The sequence below is a fragment of the Giraffa tippelskirchi genome, chromosome 12 (assembly GCF_054371585.1).
Source record: "Giraffa tippelskirchi isolate mGirTip1 chromosome 12, T2T-mGirTip1v1.2.pri, whole genome shotgun sequence".
In the NCBI taxonomy this organism is placed as follows: domain Eukaryota; kingdom Metazoa; phylum Chordata; class Mammalia; order Artiodactyla; family Giraffidae; genus Giraffa; species Giraffa tippelskirchi.
In genome coordinates this window covers 60,065,874-60,080,379 of record NC_137286.1, presented here as the reverse complement: position 1 = coordinate 60,080,379, position 14,506 = coordinate 60,065,874, and the positions used below count along the sequence as shown (strand labels likewise).

Sequence of the window (14,506 nt, the reverse complement as noted above, 5' to 3'; positions counted from 1 at the left end):
CATCCTGAAATCTGACCATGTAGCACCAGACATCATGTTCAGAATTATTCATGGCTAGCCGGCACTGTCTCTAACTTGTCTGCCATCAGCTTCTGTATGTGCCTTTTTTCCTAAAGTAAGGACAGTCTGACAAGCCATCTCTGTGTGTTCTTTATTTCTACCTGCTCTGAAAGACTGAAGTCAATCATCTAAATACTGCTGTTACCCCTGGTGATAATAATACATCATTTTACATTTTTCAGAGGGGAAATTATTTAGTTGTGTTTATGAAAAGTTAGGACTCTCTCAGAGTATCCTTATTATCCTTCTTTGTTTCTATCTGAGAATAATTAATAATTATTATCTGAGAATAATTTAAAAATATGTAGAAAATTTGGCTTTTATCAAGTTTCTCAGCTATGAAGAGAAATTAGTCACCTGACAAAAGTGAAGAAAAGCTGAAAGAGATTTAGAGATTAGGTCATCTTTCTTCTTTACAATTGAGATGAGGAAACTAAGGTCAACAGAGGCCCTGTCCTAGGTCATGCAGCTAATTAATGGCTGAATCCAAGCCTGAACCCTGGCCCGGGACTCCCTGTCAAGTGCTGTTTCTGCTGTGCCTAAGTGATGTCGTTAACATCAGCATGAACAGAATGTTGAAAATGTATTTCAGAGTCTGGAGCTATGTTTATAAGTAATTATTCTAGCTCAGTTGACAATACAATATGGCTTAATGTGGTTATAATTTGGACATTTGCATCAGGTAGAAAAAGAAATGTTCTATATCAACCCCAAGTGTTAGAAAGCTTCTTCTACTAAGTTATGAAGATGAAGGGGCATAATTAAGACATCTAACTTATATTGCTCATAGATTACAAAATCAAGGCAGTATTTGCATAACAAATCAAGATGACAAGTTGACCAGTAAGATGGCCATAGTATAAAAGTACTAGAACTTAGGAAGATAGAATATAGTAGAAGAAGGCAAAGTAGATGACTTAAATAGTGATTTCAGATGTGGAAACAAAATGACACCACAATACTTCCACACATTAACTTGGCCAATGTCCTACAGACAGCATTTTTGCTTAATTTATAGCTGAGTTGCTGGGAAGACTAAAAAAATTGTGCTGGTTCAAGGGATGGGTGGGTATCACCTCTAACAAAGCATTCCAAGTCTGTAATCACAGGGCACTGCAGTGGTAATACAGGCACGTCACATCTGACTTTATTAAAACAACTGAGGACACAAGTTGAGGATGCTTCTTTATCTGCTACAGACTGTGCCAAAAAAACAAAAGCATTTCAGATATACAGTATCAATTCTATGCTGGTTAGCCCAGAGGATATAACATGGTATTGATAAGGTCCAAAAAGCTATATATGTGAACCTCCATTGAGAGTTTTGATCTGTGTTTCACACACTTCTTTGTGACTGTGTATGTGCAGCTGTGTGTCCACTGTTTATATATCTGTATGTCTCTCTCTATCTGTATCTCAATAACAATTTCAAGATGAAATTGAGAGAGAGAATCATGATAACATACCAGTAGCTCTGGCCAACAGATCACTTTTCCTGCTGTTGGTAAAATGAAAGAACAGCAGAACTTATTAACTAGCCCTTTTCCTCTGCAAGAACACAATGAGAACTGTTGCAGAACAAATGAATGTGTAGTTCTGAAAGGTAATCTAAAGAAAAGGTGGTGCCATAAGACTGACATAAAGCAGGTATTGCGGTCCATAGTTGGAGAAGGGTCCATAGGGGCATTCCAGTTTGCTAGCTTGTCTCACCATGGATTCAAACATTTTTAGAGCAAAAGGCTCTCTAGCTCTCTAGTCCAGTTTATTTTATGGGTGAGACATGTGATAGACAAAGAGGTTGAGTGGCTCCTCCATGGTCCCAGAGAGTTGATTTTTGCATCAAGTAGCTGGGCCTCATGGCTCCATTTCAGGCCATACTGCTTCTCTTCTAGGTTCTGCCCAAGAGCCTTTCCCTTCTGCGGACACATTCTCTGTAGTGTCCAGGCTAAAAACACCAATTGTGAGAACAGACTGTGTGTGAAGGTGAGCAGATTAAACCCTCTGCCTGAGTGTCCCCTTCTGTGAACTGAGTGTGGTAATAGCAGTTACCTCACAGGGCTCTCAATTCAGGGATTGAATTGAGTACTTAGAATACTGCCTGGCACACAGTCAAGGTCAGCTCTTACTATTCTTAGGCTGTACCTATCATGTAGACTTCTACAGGAGCGTTCTCAAATATATCTTCCCAACACTAATTATCCCAAGGGAACATCATTTGTTTCCTAGGTATGCTTGTTTGTATTTCTATAATATCTTGTACGACTTTCTGTACCTAGTAGGTGTTCAATAAATGTTTGTTTTGTATATTAATAACAAAATACTACTAAAGACTTCTGTTTGCAAGAGGACTTCTATCCCAATAATATTGTAGATATATGAGGCCAGTGTTGTGAAGACTTTGAATCAGATTCATCTGTCCTTCAAATCAGGAAAAAATGTTTCGAATCATGTTTGATCACTGTCTTCTAGAAGCATTTATTCATCAGGTATCTGTAGAAATGATGGGGTAATGAAATTGGATTGTTCTCGGATCTGGGAAAATTCTGCTGTGAGAACAGGGACTTAACTCATTGCTGAATCTCCAGTGCCTAGAATAGTGACTGGTGCTAGGGAGTAGAGGCTCAGTAAACATTTGTGAATAATCGAATGAATAAAACTTTTAAAACAGTCAAGCTGGACCCAGAGCCCTTTCAGTCTCAGAAGGTACAGAATATAATGCTGCTGCATTTCAGAATATGTTCTGCTATGGACCAAGCAATAGGATTGGAATTATATCTTCTGTTTGGGGGAATCTATTCATGCTTACAAGTTATTTTAGGAGTAGAGGAATATTTTTTCTGAAATGATTTTCAGTCTATGGTCTCCTTTCTGGGTTCAGCCATAATCTCTGGCATTGATGTAGCACATGATAGATGATTAGATAGAGCCCCGAGATCCTAAATCACTCCCACGAGACAGGAAGCAAACACTCATTGTCAAGGCCCCATTTTCCACAGCGGGTCAGAGCACACAGCTCAAGGCTGCAGAGCTAGGAAGTAGAACTCGATCTTCTGTTTTTAGTTCCCTGCCATTCCTACTGCATTCTGTTGCCTCAAAACCTGCCGTGTTCTCTCCTCCTGCAATAGGGCTGTGACGAGTTTGGTGCTGCCTGGGTCAGTGTATCCAGACCTCCAAACTTGTCCCATCTGGAGTGTGAGGTCCTTGCTGTGGGGACCTCGCTGAGAGAGGTCAGGTATAACAGGGCAAAGTAAACACTGTCTCCACCTCTGCTCACTCCTGGTGCTTCATACTTTACACACCGCAAGAGGAAGACTTCAAAATGCAAACATTCTGTAACCTACAGATAAATTCCAGGCAAGGCCCTCCTTGCTGTGGCCCTAGCCACATCTTTCCTCCTCACCTCTCTGTATGTTTCTACCCTGCAAGACCTCTTTCTGTCCCTTGAGTGCTCCCAGCTCCCCTGTGCTCTCATCCCCAGATAACTTCACATGTGACCAGGACACTTTCCTTCTTCATCTTCACCTTCTTGGGACATTTTTCAGGGTTTAGCCTAAGTGTAACTTCCAGGAATTGCCTACATAAAGTTAGGTCCATGGTGCCCTGACCCTCCCCTGTTTCAGCACTCATCATAATTTATTAGAATTCTTTGTTGCCTTTTCTGACTTCCTTACCAGACAGACTTTACCGCATGAAGGGGAGGCCCCGTAAATACTGATCTTATTCATTTAGATCTTCGGTGCCAAGCACAGTGCCTGCAGGAAATACGCACCAATGAATAGCTGCCAATTTAGAGCCATCAAAAACACAAAAACAAACCAAAACAACAAAGAACAGCAGGTGAAACCTTAGCCTATAAGATAATAGTATTAGAGATGTCAGTTTACAGGGAAACAGTATAATATGTCTTGTCTATGTTTTGTTTTGCTTTCTTTCTCTTCAGATAAAGTAATAGGCTTGCAGTTATCTCTGGGTCAGGAAGATCCCCTGGAGAAGAGAATGGCAACCACTCAAGTATTCTTGCCTGGAGAATCCCATGGACAGAAGAGCCTGGTGGGCTACAGTCCATAGGGTTGCAAAGAGTCAGACACGACTGAAGCGACTGAGCATCCATTAAGTTAGGAGTAAACTGAAATATTTCTTGTACTCAGCGTTGCAAAACAAAAGATCAAGAAAACTGGTGTCTCAAAAAAAATTACAGAGCTTATTTCCTTGTGGAAGTGGAAAGTACTGTAGGTTTAGCATACAAAACATGCCTGTGTTGAAAGAACACAGCTTAAAATACCACCACGAAGTAGACCTGGTTCTGTCGATCATTTTGGGTTCTTGTTTGGCCGTGGGAGAACTTCAAATTTGTGATCTTTGAGCTAATCTATCATCCACATTGTTTTCAATTTTAAACCATAACCTGCAACTTCTGCCTTCCAGAAGCGAAGCAATCATCATTATTATGATCTGCAATCCTTATTTTTTACCAATGGAATTACTTAAGATTGGTTTAAAATATGCTCTTGTTGTTTAGTCGCTAAGTCATGTCCGACTCTTTGCAACTCTGTGGACTGTAGCCAGACAGGATCATCTTTCCATATCTCCAGGCAAGAATACTGGAGTGGGTTGCCATTTCCTTCTCCAAAACAGGTTGTGCATATGATTAAATGTGAAAGTTTTGGATGTATTAGAAAGATTGTATGAAATAACAGAAAGGGCAGGAACCTAAGTTCATATCCTCACTTTTCTACTAGTTTTAGGTCTTGGACAAGCTGTTAAAAAAAACTCTTGGAGTCCCATTTTCCTCACAGGAAAAAATAACAGAGATTGGGTTTGATTGACATCTGAAACTATACTACTCTATATGGAACCTTAGAGGCCCTAAATAAAATTGGCTGAAGAGGTGAGCCATGTATGGAACTTGAATGTATGGGTTGCTACCAGCTTATGGAGAATTAGTCTTTCTTAGCAACTGAGATTTCTGGGAATTAGCATTCCCTCTGTTTGGGGATGGGTGTGTGTGATTCCATGAGCAAAAGGAGTAAATGCAGTGGCTCAGGGTTTAATGCAGAATCTCTCTGTCTCCAGTGCGCAAACGCTGGTAGCGCAGTCTCCCTGTCTCTCACTTGCCTGCCAGCCTGCTCTGCTCTCAAGCACTCACTCGTTTGTTTCATCCCCTTTCAGACTGATATTTACGGACTGGCAAAGAAGTGTAACTTGACCGAGCGCCAGGTTGAAAGATGGTTTAGGAGTCGGCAGAGTCAAGATAGGCCTTGCAGGATGAAGAAATTCCAGGAAGCTTGGTAAGAGGGATAGTTAAAGCTTTTGAAATGGTACCATTCTGTATGAAGCAGAACAGTCATCTCAGAAAGAATCCTGAGGTTGCAGCAGAAGAAGGGTTTGAGCCTGCTTTATCACTAACCAGTCAAGTGTTTGATACTAGCCACTCGCCCACTCTTGTGCTTCACTTTCCTTCTTTATCAAGCAAGGTAAGATATGACCTGTCTCAGTTAAACAGGAGATATTATATGCTTATCTTGAAGTCCAGAAAAATCATAAAAATGTCTTAACTGGTGTTTATCTTTTCTAGGGCAGCCCTTGGCCCTAGCTCACCAGACTGTCACCTGTTTCCAATCACATCATAGTTATTCTGTCGCATTATAAGGGCAGAGAAGGTCTGAGAGGACGCTGTCCTCTTTTCTCAGTACTGGTGGAGAGGATTCTTTCTGTCTCACTCGACTCTTACCCTACTCCTGCTTGTGGACTGGACAACCAGTTCCTCTGGGTTTCCCCACTGGTTTAGCAGGAGGTCTGGATGGACTGGGCACCACATAGAGTTTTTGCAGAGCTGGCTACTTCAAATACATTCCGAGGGCAGTGTGACTGTATCACACTTATTTTTGGTTTTATTAAAATCCTGCTTTTTCCTCTTCTTCAGAGTATTATAGTACTTTAGGTCATTCCCTTGATGGCAAAAACTGACACCTGTGACAAAAAGAGGGTCTCAGTTCAGTTCAGTCACTCAGTCATGTCTGACTCTTCGTGACCCCATAAATTGCAGCACACCAGGCCTCCCTGTCCATCACCAACTCCCAGAGTCTACCCAAACCCATGTCCATCAAGTCGGTGATGCCATCCAACCATCTCTTCCTCTGTCGTCCCCTTCTCCTGCCCCCAATCATTCCCAGCATTAGGATCTTTTCCAGTGAGTCAATTCTTCACATGAGGTGGCCAAAGTATTGGAGTTTCAGCCTCAACATCAGTCCTTCCAATGAACACCCAGGACTGATCTCCTTTAGGATGGACTGGTTGGATCTCCTTGCAGTCCAAGGGACTCTCAAGAGTCTAGGTCATTGCTATTACTCTGTTCTTCTTCTTTACATCCAGACCAATAAATGTTAGTTGGGTTGTGTTTGATTCCACATTCTACACACCAATGGCATTCCTTCATTTTGCCTATTTCTTAAGGTCCTCAGATTGCCTAGTGACTTTCACCAGATATATTTGTTTTGATGGTGAAATAGATAGGGAGTTGGTATAAGACTCTCAAAGAAATCAAGTGTGAGAGGCTAAACTTTAATGACTTTCTTTAACTACCTATACATTCCTGAATGCAGTCATCCAACTGTGAGACTGGTGAAGTATATTTAAAGGCACAGATCAATTCTTCATAGTGTCTTGAGACAAACATTTTTTTTTCTCATCATGGGCTTATATTGCCTTTCCCACAGTAGCTGGAAGTATATGACCTGGTTTGTTTTCTGTTTATCTCTGAGTTTTAGCCCTTGTGAGTTAATATTGTGTTGCCACTATGTCAGCTTGGCGCAGGTTAATCTCTCCTAATGATCACTGCAAAACACTACAAAGTGGAACTAGTTTCACTTTACATCTTTATGTTTTTCTGTTATCATTCATTCTCTCTAGCAAATGACTCTTATCTTTTTTGTTTGTTTGTTTTTTGTTTTTTTGTTTTTTGTTTTTTTTTTACTCTTATCTTAAATAAAGTCCCAAGCAGGGACTAAGTCTCTACCTCAGAGCTGAATCATACTCCATTGAAGGAGTATGGTGCTGCTGCTGCTGCTAAGTCACGTCAGTCGTGTCCGACTCTGTGCGACCCCATAGACGGCAGCCCACCAGGCTCCCCCATCCCTGGGATTCTCCAGGCAAGAGTACCGGAGTGGGTTGCCATTTCCTTCTCCAGGGCATAAAAGTGAAAAGTGAAAGTGGAGTCGCTCAGTTGTGTCCGACTCAGTGACCCCATGGACTGCAGCCCGCCAGGCTCCTCCGTTCATGGGATTTTCCAGGCAAGAGTACTGGAGTGGGGTGCCATTGCCTTCTCCAAAGGAGTATGGTAATTTCTTATAAATTATAGTGCCTTAGAGTTTTTAAATAATCTTGGTTTGATCCTCTCTGCCTCTCACAGTGTGGGACAGTCAGGGAAGCTGGGGCTGGCCTTGTTTGAGAAATGAGAAACTGCACATTATCTAGTTTATGTACTTGCTCAAGGTTGCCTGCTGTTGGGAGACCTGTTACCCTCAGATATTCTGACTCCTGTACAGCCCCTGCTACCTAATGCTGACCTCCCAGAAGCAGGGGGCCCCACATGTCAAGTAACTGGGTCAGAAGAGTCCAACATTGGGAGTCTGGCTGTCAATGAGTCCTCCAAGAGTCAGCCACAAAGTTCAGATTAGGGAAGGGAATTTTGAGTTGGCATTATCGATTGTCAGGCAATGCAGAGGGTTGTGTGGACCATCTTCATGGTATGTGGAACTATCCTAGGTCCTGTGGACGTGTAGATTTTAAGAGGGAAGCAGAAGTGGAAGGAATGTCACTGGCCCAAAGCAACTAATCAGGGAGATAAGACTATCACTTATGAAACTTCAACATCTGTTGTTCCATTCCATCCAATAGCACGTGGTCTACACAGAGCCCACTGTCTACACATAGTCTATATATGACACATAGTCTATAGTCATGTTCAGATGTACTCTGGGCATTCAGAGGAGATGGTGTCAGCAGGGCTGGATACATTAGACAAAGGCTTTCTAGAGGTCAGGCATAAGCTGGACCTTGAGGGATGGGTCAGATTTCCACAAGAAAATAAAGCATGATTTGAGGGCAGCGTATTTTAAGTAAGGCAAAGGCAGGAAGCAACACAGTGTATTTAGGAGACTGAAGTGAACCCATAAATAAAATTTAAGCTTTACCCTATTGTTTAGCAGTGTCACAAATTTCTTATGTCAGTGAACTATTAAAAGTTATTATGGAACAAATAAATAAACTAAAGCAAAATGCCAAGCTCTTTAATTGTGTAGGGACCACACTTTATTCCCTTAGCTATGAGATGTGCTACAGGAAACATCGCAAGACATACCTAGCCCCAGGCATTTTTGAAATCTCAGGAAACTTATTCCCCAACATAGAACTCTTACAAAGTGCTCTCCAACAGGCCAACACTTCTCCATAATACCAGGATGGTTAATCTCTGAACACCTTAAGTTCAGTGTGTTGTTTCCTTGGTTACTTTCTGTAAGGGTGACCCCTAAGCCCTGTTTTACAGCATTCAGGATTTTAATCCATAGTGAATCCTTCATTTTTAAATCAGATTCCATATTAGCTAGTCACTTTTCTTTTTAAAATAAGTATTTCCATTTAACAATGTGAAATTTAATTAAATCACCAAGTAATTTCCAAGTGGGCTTTCCCGGTGGCTCAGTGGTAAAGAATCCACCTGCCAATGCAGGAGACATAAGAGATGCAGGTTCAGTCCTTGGGGTGGGCAGATCCTTGGTAGAGGAATAACAACCTGCTCCAGTATTCTTGCCTGGAAAGTTCCTTGGATAAAGGAGCCTGGTGGGCTATAGTCCATGAGATCACAAGGAGTCCAACATGACTAAGCATGCACACACACAATTTCCAAGTACCTGGTGTATCTCGTGCTGGTGGGAGGCACTCTCCTCCTGCTGGGTGGACTGCCACTTGCCCACCTGGCCACTGGGCAGGTCCACCACCTGCCCCATCCTGTCCTGCCCCTGGGGAGAACCATGTCTGTCCTGTCTCATGTCTCCCAGTTCCCTCTGTCCAGCTCCTCCCTGTTCTCACTCAGCCACCTTCATCTTTCAACTTTGCCATCTATGTCTAACCAATCAATTTCTGTTTTTTTCCAAGAGGTTTTTATTTTTTCCCCCTCACAATTATGTTTGTTTCAGCCATTCCTGGAAAAAAAGGACATTTTACTGCCTTAGGTTCATCTGAAGCAAGGAAATTGCCATTGACAAGAATGTCATCATTCATGTCATGATTAGTGAAGCACAGCAGCTCCCAAGCTTTTTGGTTTCAGGACCCCTTTGTTCTCTTAAAAGTTATTACAGACCTCAAAGAGCATCTGCTTGTGTGAGTTATACCTATTGATGTTCACTGTACTAGAAATGGAAACTAAAATCTAAGACTACACAAGCACATATGTCATCAGCTATCAGAGCAATGATATCATCACAGGACATGTATCCTCCGGGAAATGCCACTGGACACTTGGGAGGAAACGAGAGTAGGAAAAAAGACAAATAACATTTCGGTATCATTATGAAAATGTTTTGATGTCAGAGATGCCTGACTTTGAGGACCCCTGGAATAGTGTAATAGACCTAATAGGGCTGGTCCAGGAGGATGTGAAGCTTAGATTTTACTCTTGCATCTGACTGTGACAGATTTTATTTTCTTGGGCTCTCGTATCACTGTGGATGGTGACAGCACCCATGAAATTAAAAGATGCTTGCTCCTTGGAAAGAAAGCAATGACAGACATAGACAGTGTATTAAAAAGCAGCGACATCACTTTGCCAACAAAGGTCCATATAGTCAGAGCTACATTTTTTCCATCTGTCATGTATGGATGTGAGAGTTGGACCATAAAGAAGGCTGAACACCAAAGAATTGATGCTTTCAAATTGTGGTGCTGGAGAAGACCCTTGAGAGACCTTTGGACTGTAAGGAGATCAAACCATTCAATCCTAAAAGAAATCAACCCTGAATATTCTTTTTTTTTTTTTTTATAAATTTATTTATTTTAGTTGGGGGCTAATTACTTTACAATATTGTAATAGTTTTTGCTATATATTGACATGAATCAGCCATGGGTTTACATGTGTTCCCCTTCCTGGACCCCCCACCCAACCCTGAATATTCATTGGAAGGACTGATGCTGAGGTTCTAATACTTTGGCCATCTGATGCAGCAAGCTGACTCATTGGAAAAGACCCTGATGTGGGGAAAGATTGAAGACAAAAGGAGAAGCGTGAGGCAGAGGATGAGATGGTTGGATGGCATCACTGACTCAATGGACATGAACTTGGGCAGACTCCGGGAGATAGTGGACAGGGAAGCCTCGCATGCTGCAGTCCATGGAGTCTCAAAGAGTCAGACACGACTTAGTGACAGAACAACAATACTGATTGTTACTATACAGTCTTGGGTGAATTATGTGATCTCTCTCAAGTTTAGCATTCTTTAGTCTTCATCTCATCTACCTTTTAGTGTTGTTGTGAGAACCAAGCAACAACTCACAAAGGGAGCTACTTCATCAGCTTGTTGTAAAGAAGAAAATGTGGCATCACACAAGTATGCTTAGCATGGTTCCTGACACAGGATTAAGAGGTCAATACATGTTTGAGACACAAATGATATATGAGATGTGCCACCAAGCTTATGGCTTCCTTTGGGCCTGGCAGATCTCATCATCTCATTTTTGTACTTCTTGTTTGGCCAGAAGGACCAAGGAAATGCTTTCTACATTTAAGCATGCTGCTTTCCTGAACCAGCAGTATATGAAACAAGTGGGAACAAGTCTCAACTGGCTCACTCTGTGGTTCAACTTTCTGAGTAATTGAACCCTAGTTTTTTCCCTAATCAAAACAAGCCATGAAGGAAAATGGAAAACATCATGTAAGCATCATGTATCTTAGAAGCAGTGACAGTTTTCTGGAAACACCACTGAATTCAGGGTTCAAAGACCTACATTTCTGCCTTGACTGTGTCACTGCTTGGCTGTGTGAACTGAGGAATGGCCTTCAGTTCAGTTCAGTTCAGTTGCTCAGTCGTGTCCTACTCTTTGTGACCCCATGGACTGCATCATGCCAGGCCTCCCTGCCCATCACCAACTCCTGAAGCCTACTCAAACTCATATCCATTGTGTCGGTGATGCCACCCAACCATCTCATCTTCTGTCATCCCCTTCTGCTCCTGCCCTCAATCTTTCCCAGCATCAGGGTCTTTTCCAATGAGTCAGCTCTTTGCATCAGGTGGCCAAAGTATTGGAGTTTCAGCTTCAGCATCAGTCCTTCCAATAAATATTCAGAACTGATCTCCTTTAGGATGGACTGGTTGGATCTCCTTTCAGTCCAAGGGACTCTCAAGAGTCTTCTCCAACACCACAGTTCAAAACATCAATTCTTTGGTGCTCAGCTTTATAGTCCAACTCTCACATCCGTACATGACTACTGGAAAAACCATAGCTTTGACTAGGCCTAGCCTTTATAAAAGATCCTGGCTTCTCATCTATGAAGTGAAGATAGGCCTTATATTCCTCTTTCTTATTTATCTCACAGGTATGTTGAGGAAAGCACTATAGGCATTACACAAATGTAAGGAACAAATATTATTTTTAATATTATTGTTGTTTCAGCAGTCATTAGATAAAATAGTACTGATTTTTAAAAATCTTATTTTGCAAAGTAGTAAACATTCAGAACATCTCAAGTAGTTCAAATGATAAAGAATCTGCCTGCAATGTGGGAGACCTGGGTTCGATCCCTTGGTTGGGAAGATTCTCTGGGGAAGGGCATGGCAACACACTCCAGTATTCTTGCCTGGAGAATCCCATGGACAGAGGAAACTGGTGGGTTAGAGTCCATGGACTTGCAAAGAGTTGAACGTGACTAAGCGACTAACACACACACACACACACACACACACACACACACACACAAACATATACGAAAATAGGAAAACTGGTTTAATAAGCTGTGTATGCTATGTATTCATCACAAACTTTAATAATTATCAACTCAAGGCTATCCTGTGTCATCTCTGCCCCCATTTACTTCTCTCTGTTACCACAGATTTTTTTTGTATGTGGATAATATTTTTCTTTCAATTTTATTGTGATATATTTGACATACAGCACTGTATAAATTTAAAGTGTACAGTATAATGACTTAACTTATGAATGTTGTGAAATGATTACCACAGTCAGTTTGGTTAACATCTGTCATCTCATAGATACATAAAGGAAAAAGAAGAAACAATTTCCTTGTGATGAAAACTTTTGGACTTATTTTCTTAGCAACTCTCAAATATACCATATAGCAATATAAATATAGTCATCACGTTGTACATTACATTCACAATACCAATTTATTTAATAACTAGAAGTTTGTACCTTTTGATAACCTTCATCTAGTTATTATTGAAGATCACATTTGAAGCAAATATCAGACATTGCATGATTCATTTGCAAGTATTTTAGTATGTGTCTCTAAATGATAAGAACTGTTTTAGATATTGTGTGTGTGAGTGTGTGTGCTCAGTCGTGTCTGACTCTTTGGACCCCATGGACTGTAGCCCACCAGGCTCCTCTGTTCATGGGATTCTTCAAGCAAGAATACTGGAGCGGATTGCCATTTCCTCCTTCAGTTGATTTTCCTGACCCAGGGGTCAAAACCACATCTGTTGTGTCTCCTGCATTGGCAGGCATATTCTTTACCAGTATGCCACCTGGGAAGCCCATTTTAGATATTCTCATACTTTAAAAATGTATTTAATAGCAGCAAATATTCGGTCAGTATTCAGATTTCCTTGATTGTCTTATACTTTTCTTTGTAGTTTGTTTATTCGAATCAGGATCTAAATAAGACCTATGCATTACAATTGGTCTTTTGAGTGTCTCTTAATCTATATAGATCCCTCTCCATACATGAGAAAAAATATTCTTTTAAAATGTGCTTTTCAGAAACATGACTAAATTCTAGCCACATAGAAACCTTTTCACTGGGAATTAAATTAGGATGAAGTGAGTAATTAGATAACAGTATAATCAAATAGGTCAGGTTTTATTCCAATCCCAAAGAAAGGCAATGCCAAAGAATGTTCCAACTACCACACAACTGCACTCATCTCACACTCTAGCAAAGTAATCCTCAAAATTCTCCAAGCCAGGGTTCAACAGTACATGAACTGTGAACTTCCAGTTGTTCAAGCTAGATTTAGAAAAGGCAGAGGAACCAAAGATCAAATTGCCAGTATCCATTGGATCATTGAAAAGCAAGAGAGTTTCAGAAAAACATCTGCTTTATTGACTATGCCAAAGCCTTTGACTGTGTGGATCACAACAAACTGTGCAACATTCTTAAAGAAATGGGAATACCAGAACACCTGACCTGACTCCTGAGAAACCTGTATGCAGATCAGGAAGCAACAGTTAGAACCAGACTTGGAACAACAGACTGGTTCCAAATTGGGAAAGGAGTACATCAAGGCTGTATATTGTCACCCTGTTTATTTAACTTCTATGCAGAGTACATCATGCAGATTGTTGGGCTGGATGAAGCACAAGCTGGAATTAAGATTACCAGGTGAAATATCAATAACCTCAGATATGCAGATGACAGCACCCTTATGGCAGAGAGCAAAGAACTAAAGGGCCTCTTGATGAAAGTGAAAGAGGAGAGTGAAAAAGTTGGCTTAAAACTCAACATTCAAACAAACTGAGATCATGGCATCTGGTCCCATCACTTCATGGCAAATAGATAGAGAAACAATGAAAACAGTGCGAGACTTTTTTTCTTGGGCTCCAAAATCACTGCAGATGGTGACCATAGCCATGAAATTAAAAGATGCTTGCTTCTTGCAAGAAGAACTATGACCAACCTAGAGAGCATGTTAAAAAGCAGAGACATTACTTTGCCAACAAAAGTCCATCTAGTCAAAGCTATGGTTTTTCCAGTAGTCATGTTTGAATGTGAGAGTTCGACTATAAAGAAAGCTGAGCACCAAAGAATTGATGCTTTTGAACTGTGGTGTTGGAGAAGATTCTTGAGAGTTCCTTGGACTGCAAGAAGATCAAACCAGTCAATCCTAAAGGGAATCAGTCCTGATTATTCATTAGAAGGATTGATGCTGAAGCTGAAACTTCAATACTTTGGCCACCTGATGCAAAGAACTGACTCATTTGAAAAGACTCTGATCCTGGGAAAGATTGAAGGCAGGAGAAGAAGGGGATGACAGAGAATGAGATGGTTGAATGGCATCGCCAACTTGATGGACATGAGTTCGTGCAAGCTCTGGGAGTTGGTGATGGACAGGGAGGCCTGGCGTGCTGCAGTCCATGGGGTCGCAAAGTGTTGGACACAACTGAATGAACTGAACTGAACTGATAATCAAACATCATTTATCATGTATCAGGAACT

General features: G+C 41.2%; 1 protein-coding gene across 3 annotated transcripts in view; it reads left to right on the top strand.

The window, feature by feature from the left end:
* The window catches only part of CERS3 (ceramide synthase 3), a 173,868-nt gene that overhangs the window by 49,364 nt on the left and 109,998 nt on the right, over nucleotides 1-14,506 (top strand). For all 3 annotated transcript variants that reach the window (XM_081551357.1, XM_081551358.1, XM_081551359.1), the window contains one exon: nucleotides 5,230-5,348. In XM_081551357.1, the coding sequence (XP_081407483.1) occupies nucleotides 5,230-5,348 (119 nt within the window). The remainder of the gene's footprint in view (nucleotides 1-5,229; nucleotides 5,349-14,506) is intronic.